Source organism: Oncorhynchus nerka, linkage group LG7 (genome assembly GCF_034236695.1).
Source record: "Oncorhynchus nerka isolate Pitt River linkage group LG7, Oner_Uvic_2.0, whole genome shotgun sequence".
NCBI classification, from domain to species: Eukaryota; Metazoa; Chordata; class Actinopteri; order Salmoniformes; family Salmonidae; genus Oncorhynchus; species Oncorhynchus nerka.
In genome coordinates, this window is record NC_088402.1 from 5,082,790 (window position 1) to 5,090,773 (window position 7,984).

The window sequence follows — 7,984 nt, forward strand, 5'->3', positions numbered from 1 at the left end:
AATAAATGAATGAAGATTGATTATCTTATTGAGCAGGGGGTCCGTGGAGACCGTGGTATTGATACCGGGGGTCCGTGGGGACCGTGGTATTGAACCGGGGGTCCGTGGAGACCGTGGTATTGAGCCGGGGGTCCGTGGAGACCGTGGTAATGAGCCGTGGGTCCGTGGGGAGACTGTGGTATTGATACCGGGGGTCCGTGGAGACCGTGGTATTGAGCCGGGAGCCGTGGAGACCGTGGTACTGACCCGGGGGTCCGTGGAGACCGTGGTATTGAGCCGGGAGCTGTGGAGACCGTGGTACTGACCCGGGGGTCCGTGGAGACCGTGGTATTGAATCGGGGATCCGTGGGGACCGTGGTATTGAACCAGGGGTCCGTGGAGACCGTGGTATTGAGCCGGGGGTCCGTGGAGACCGTGGTATTGAACCAGGGTTCCGTGGGGACCGTGGTATTGAACCGGGGGTCCGTGGGGACCGTGGTATTGAACCGGGGGTCCGTGGGGACCGTGGTATTGAACCGGGTGTCCGTGGGGACCGTGGTATTGAACCAGGGTTCCGTGGGGACCGTGGTATTGAACCGGGGGTCCGTGGGGACCGTGGTATTGAACCAGGGTTCCGTGGGGACCGTGGTATTGAACCGGGGGTCCGTGGGGACCGTGGTATTGAACCGGGTGTCCGTGGGGACCGTGGTATTGAACCGGGGGTCCATGGGGACCGTGGTATTGAACCGGGTGTCCGTGGGGACCGTGGTATTGAACCGGGGGTCCATGGGGACCGTGGTATTGAACCGGGTGTCCGTGGGGACCGTGGTATTGAACCGGGGGTCCATGGAGACCGAGGTATTGAACCGGGGGTCCATGGGGACCGTGGTATTGAACCGGGGGTCCATGGGGACCGTGGTATTGAACCGGGGGTCCATGGGGACCGTGGTATTGAACCGGGGGTCCATGGGGACCGAGGTATTGAACCGGGGGTCCATGGGGACCGTGGTATTGAACCGGGGTCCATGGGGACCGTGGGTATGAACCGGGGTCCATGGGGACCGTGGTATTGAACCGGGGGTCCATGGGGACCGAGGTATTGAACCGGGGGTCCGTGGGGACCGTGGTATTGAACCGGGGGTCCATGGGGACAGTGGTATTGAACCGGGGGTCCGTGGGGACCGTGGTATTGAACCGGGGGTCCGTGGGGACCGAGGTATTGAACCGGGGGTCCGTGGGGACCGAGGTATTGAACCGGGGGTCCGTGGGGACCGTGGTATTGAACCGGTATGCGAGGTACGATAGAGCACTGCTGCTGTTGACTCGTCTCAATATAAATGAGTGTCAGAAACGTTTCAGACCTTGTCATCAAATCACTGCTTTAATCTAACTGTATATGGACAAGAAGAACGGAGCTTTAGAATTATATGAAGTGAATTGGATGTCATAAAATCAATAGCTTGGTAAAGACAAAACTGGTCCATATAAATACAAGCCTCTCCAATTGTGTTACAGTCTAGAAAAGGTGTCATTGTGCAAGAAAACAGACAAGGCTTCAGTTCCATCATCATCGTATTGACAAAGGCTTCTACAACGTTAGTTTTGACCACGACCAACAGACTTATACGAATCAAATCAAACTGTCTTTTACTGGCGCGGCAAAAAACTATGTTTACATTGCCAAAGCAAGTGAAATAGATTGTAAAACTAAAGTGCAGTAAGCATCCCATGACATTTGCCTTACAAGTATCCAACCTATCATTTCAAACACAACCAGTAACGCTATTTGTCTTATTTTCTCTCCAATAGCCCAACATTTAGATGAGATGTGGGCTGCAAGCATACAAGCTGTAGCTGGATACAGAACCACTGCTGGTGTGATGTGATGTATGGAGAGAGTTAGACTCTGTGATGTGATGTATGGAGAGAGTTAGACTCTGTGATGTGTGGAGAGAGTTAGACTCTGTGATGTGTGGAGAGAGTTAGACTCTGTGATGTGATGTGTGGAGAGAGTTAGACTCTGTGATGTATGGAGAGAGTTAGACTCTGTGATGTATGGAGAGAGTTAGACTCTGTGATGTATGGAGAGAGTTAGACTCTGTGATGTGATGTATGGAGAGAGTTAGACTCTGTGATGTAGTGTATGGAGAGAGAGAGTTAGACTCTGTGATGTATAGAGAGAGAGAGTTAGACTATGTGATGTGATGTATTGAGAGAGTTAGACTCTGTGATGTATGGAGAGAGTTAGACTATGTGATGTGATGTATGGAGAGAGTTAGACTCTGTGATGTATGGAGAGAGTTAGACTCTGTGATATGTGGAGAGAGTTAGACTCTGTGATGTGATGTATGGAGAGAGTTAGACTCTGTGATGTATGGAGAGAGTTAGACTCTGTGATGTATGGAGAGAGTTAGACTCTGTGATGTGTGGAGAGAGTTAGACTCTGTGATGTGATGTATGGAGAGAGTTAGACTCTGTGATGTATGGAGAGAGTTAGACTCTGTGATGTATGGAGAGAGTTAGACTCTGTGATATGTGGAGAGAGTTAGACTCTGTGATGTATGGAGAGAGTTAGACTCTGTGATGTATGGAGAGAGTTAGACTCTGTGATATGTGAGGAGAGTTAGACTCTGTGATGTGTGGAGAGAGTTAGACTCTGTGATGTATGGAGAGAGTTAGACTCTGTGATGTGTGGAGAGAGTTAGACTCTGTGATGTATGGAGAGAGTTAGACTCTGTGATGTGTGGAGAGAGTTAGACTCTGTGATGTGATGTATGGAGAGAGTTAGACTCTGTGATGTGTGGAGAGAGTTAGACTCTGTGATGTATGGAGAGAGTTAGACTCTGTGATGTGTGGAGAGAGTTAGGCTCTGTGATATGTGAGGAGAGTTAGACTATGTGATGTGATGTATGGAGAGAGTTAGACTCTGTGATGTAGTGTATGGAGAGAGAGAGTTAGACTCTGTGATGTATAGAGAGAGAGAGTTAGACTATGTGATGTGATGTATTGAGAGAGTTAGACTCTGTCATGTGTGGAAAGAGTTAGACTATGTGATGTGATGTATGGAGAGAGTTAGACTCTGTGATGTGTGGAGAGAGTTAGACTCTGTGATGTATGGAGAGAGTTAGACTCTGTGATGTATGGAGAGAGTTAGACTCTGTGATGTATGGAGAGAGTTAGACTCTGTGATGTATGGAGAGAGTTAGACTCTGTGATGTGTGGAGAGAGTTAGACTCTGTGGTGTGTGGAGAGAGTTAGACTCTGATGTAGTGTATGGAGAGAGAGAGTTAGACTCTGTGATGTATAGAGAGAGAGCGTTAGACTATGTGATGTGATGTATTGAGAGAGTTAGACTCTGTGATGTATGGAGAGAGTTAGACTCTGTGATGTATGGAGAGAGTTAGACTCTGTGATGTATGGAGAGAGTTAGACTCTGTGATGTATGGAGAGAGTTAGACTCTGTGATGTATGAAGAGAGTTAGACTCTGTGATGAATGGAGAGAGTTAGACTCTGTGATGTATAGAGAGAGTTAGACTCTGTGATGTATGGAGAGAGTTAGACTCTGTGATGTGTGGAGAGAGTTAGACTCTGTGATGTGATGTATGGAGAGAGTTAGACTCTGTGATGTATGGAGAGAGTTAGACTCTGTGATGTATGGAGAGAGAGAGTTAGACTATGTGATGTGATGTATGGAGAGAGTTAGACTCTGTGATGTATGGAGAGAGTTAGACTCTGTGATGTGATGTATGGAGAGAGTTAGACTCTGTGATGTATGGAGAGAGTTAGACTCTGTGATGTATGGAGAGAGTTAGACTCTGTGATGTGTGGAGAGAGTTAGACTCTGTGATGTGATGTGTGGAGAGAGTTAGACTCTGTGATGTATGGAGAGAGTTAGACTCTGTGATGTATGGAGAGAGTTAGACTCTGTGATGTATGGAGAGGGTTAGACTCTGTGATGTACGGAGAGAGTTAGACTCTGTGATGTATAGAGAGAGAGAGTTAGACTCTGTGATGTGATGTGTGGAGAGAGTTAGACTCTGTGATGTATGGAGAGAGTTAGACTCTGTGATGTGATGTGTGGAGAGAGTTAGGCTCTGTGATGTGTGGAGAGAGTTAGACTCTGTGATGTATGGAGAGAGTTAGACTCTGTGATGTATGGAGAGAGTTAGACTCTGTGATGTATAGAGAGAGAGAGTTAGACTATGTGATGTGATGTATTGAGAGAGTTAGACTCTGTCATGTGTGGAAAGAGTTAGACTATGTGATGTTATGTATGGAGAGAGTTAGACTCTGTGATGTATGGAGAGAGTTAGACTCTGTGATGTATGGAGAGAGTTAGACTCTGTGATCTACTAGTCAGTATAGTGTGAGGCTCTGGTGCCGCTCAATGGGAGGACAGGGTAACTGCTGCTGGTGGCTGGCAACACTACAGGGGGGAGGAGAATGGTCATGATACTGTTTCTTTAGAATAACCTGTATGAACTGCTTTGAAGGCCAATATGACACAGTTGAACTGTCTTCCTTTGTATTTTATAATACGGTGATGTATTATCATATGAAACACTGCTTTTGGAAATGGGGGGGGGCATGGGAATAGGCTGTGTGTTTGTCATTACTCTTCACTCACAAGAGAGGTGTAACTTCTCCATTCGAAAAAAGAAGGAAAAAAAGCACTAGAACTATCCACATCACTATATCGTCAATCCACATGAAGCGGTAATATAAACCGTTGTTTTCAATTGGAGGTATTGATGAAGAGTAAACCCCTTGTTATTCCAAGTGTGTCAATGATGTTGAAGGATCGTAAGGACAAAGCTAGTGCCCTAGCTTGAGGAAAGCTTGAGAATGTTTGTGTGTGTGTGTGTGTGTGGGGGGAGGCTGAAAGCTATCTAGACCCGAGTCATAGAAATACAATAACATAGAATCAATTTGATTCTGTGATTTAAGGGATGTGATTACATGCAGAGGAAGTGTGTCATACACAGCTGAGACATAAAGCCTTGTCCATAAAGCGCCACACATCCACAGAATATCCTCAGAACCTCCACAGAACATCCTCAGAACATCCTCAGAACATCCACAGAACATCCACAGAACCTCCTCAGAACATCCACAGAACATCCACAGAACATCCACAGAACATCCTCAGAACATCCACAGAACATCCACAGAACCTCCTCAGAACATCCTCAGAACATCCACAGAACATCCACAGAACATCCTCAGAACATCCACAGAACATCCACAGAACATCCTCAGAACATCCACAGAACCTCCTCAGAACATCCACAGAACATCCACAGAACCTCCTCAGAACATCCACAGAACATCCACAGAACATCCACAGAACATCCTCAGAACATCCACAGAACATCCACAGAACCTCCTCAGAACATCCTCAGAACATCCACAGAACATCCACAGAACATCCTCAGAACATCCACAGAACCTCCTCAGAACATCCTCAGAACCAGCGGGCGAGGGAACGGTAGCTTTGGCCAAACTGGACGTATGGTGGTAAGTTAGAGGGGGGCATGTTGAAATCCAATGGTCAATATGAACTGAGATCAGTGTGCATGTCCCTTGGTCTGTCTCCTCTCTAGACCGCAGCGATTTATATGACAAAGCAAGATTTATGATGATACGATGTAAAACAGGCAGATTTATTGATGAGTAACGCTAAAACAGCCATGCAATGCATTAATTATTGTGTTATAAGACGTGTTGTATAACAACCCACTGTGGAGCATGTGACTGCAATGCATCCCAAAATGGCACCCTATTCACTATATAGTGCACTACTTTAGACCAGAGCCCTATGGCACCCTATTCACTATATAGTGCACTACTTTAGACCAGAGCCCTATGCCACCCTATTCACTATATAGTGCACTACTTTATACCAGTGCCCTATGGCACCCTATTCCCTATATAGTGCACTACTTTAGACCAGAGCCCTATGGAACCCTATTCCCTATATAGTGCATTACTTTAGACCAGAGCCCTATGGAACCCTATTCCCTATATATAGTGCACTACTTTAGACCATAATTCTGGGCACTGGTCAACAGTAGTATAGAGAAGAGGGTGCCATTTTGGACAAATCTTATATTTAACTGACCGTCTAAACGTCCACCCTACTCTGTCCTTATCTCCCTCTATAAATAGTCTCTGTATCCATAGAATCATGATACCAAGCCAGGCAGTGGTTAAACCTGGGGTTGTCATTGTGTCATTCCAGGTGTCTAAACGTCCACCCTACTCTGTCCTTATCTCCCTCTATAAATAGTCTCTGTATCCATAGAATCATGATACCAAGCCAGGCAGTGGTTAAACCTGGGGTTGTCATCGTGTCATTCCAGGTGTCTATTGCCTTTGCACATCCACAGCTGTGAACAATGTAAAGGGTAGTTGGGAGACGGTTGTCCTAACAACCTGACATAACCCCTGAATAACAGGCTACCCATCACATCTGACAAAGAAGAGTGAACGATTGTCATCACATGTGAAGACTCATTTGTTGAATGCCGAGCGTAGTTGGGACACTGTTGCCCTGTATGCCAACTGTACATACAATTCAACATAAACATCATAGTTGTGCTTGAGTCCACGACAAATGGAATTGTGTAAATGTCCCCCAAGCACACACACACACACACACGCACGCACGCACGCACACACACACACACACACACGTCTGGCTTTCGTACCTATACAATAATGTTGAAAGTTTTCTGATAGATTCAGCACCATGGACAGCTAAGTGTCAATAACCCGTTCATTTTACCTTGCGGAGAACGTATAGGCAAAGCAAAGATAACCATCCTTTTAGGCGGAGTAAAACTATCATTTGAGATGGTTAAAATAAGAGAATGATAAGAAATGCCCAATACACATAATTACATCATGACATACAGACGTTCAGCCCGTACTCGCGTAGACCACCTAAACCGATTCACTGGCGTCTCACCACCGAATCAAGTCCCAACGCCGAGAGAACAACCCATTCCGACTGACAGTTACACGGTTGTATCTCTTCTCCCGCCATTATCATATTTCCTTTCATTTCATGAAAAAAAAACACACATTCGATTAATGACATTCGGTGCTGTCCACAGAACACGGAGTGAGACACCACCGCAGAGCTCCCTGTTCTGAGCATTCCACTGTGTCAGAAAACACGGAAATCCACCCACACCCACATCAATCATAGGCTAACGGTCCCACTTGGAATGAAAAGGGACGTGCATTACCGGCTAAATCGTTAGTTTGGTATTCTGGCAGTGAGCGGGACCAATGTTGCGGCTACTCTCTCCATCGTGTATTTAATATCCAACACATCACAGCAGCAGCAGCAGCAGTTAGAGGAGGGAAACTTACCCTCAATACCCTTAACCGAGGCTGAGGCTGAGGCTGAGGCTGCCAGTAGCCCCATAAACAAGAACAGAACCTGGTTCCAATGGTGCGCTGCTACTCCTGCCTTCATTAGCTCAAAAATCCGTATTCCCTCCGCTTTCCTTGGCCAGGTCCTGGTATGCCTGCTAATACATCTGCATGCTGTCCTCCGAACGTGCCCGGTAATGTGTCCGGTTCCGTCCCGGTTCGAAGAGGCGGTCATCGCAGGTGTGTTTTTTTTTTGTGTTCGGGGGCAGCTGGCACGTTTTATTAGACGGGTTTAGAAAGAAGGTTCACTTGGTAGTGGTGTTCGGCGCTGAGAGAAATCCCAATGCATCGAGGCTCGGCACCGACAACAGGACTGAACCATGTCATGCGGACCACGGGGTTAGCAGAATCTATCTCACAGGAGGAGGATTCTCACACGGAGAAGGAGGTGAGGGGGAGAGAAAACCCCAGAGCCCACTCAGCCCAGGCGGGGAGCGGGGGGGGGGGGGGGGGCTTCAAAGTGGTGACTTATCTATCCATAGGAAACATTCACACAAATCCCTCGTCCACTCCAAATGTTACATTCGATTCGAGCGGAGAGATAAAAACGAGATATCCCTA

General features: G+C 47.0%; 1 protein-coding gene across 1 annotated transcript in view; it reads right to left on the minus strand.

The window, feature by feature from the left end:
- Positions 1 to 7,598, minus strand: part of csmd2 (CUB and Sushi multiple domains 2) — a 726,975-nt gene extending 719,377 nt beyond the window's left edge. The window contains exon 1 of the mRNA XM_065020074.1: positions 7,370 to 7,598. Within this exon, the coding sequence (XP_064876146.1) occupies positions 7,370 to 7,598 (229 nt within the window). The remainder of the gene's footprint in view (positions 1 to 7,369) is intronic.
- Positions 7,599 to 7,984: the final 386 nt, after the last annotated feature.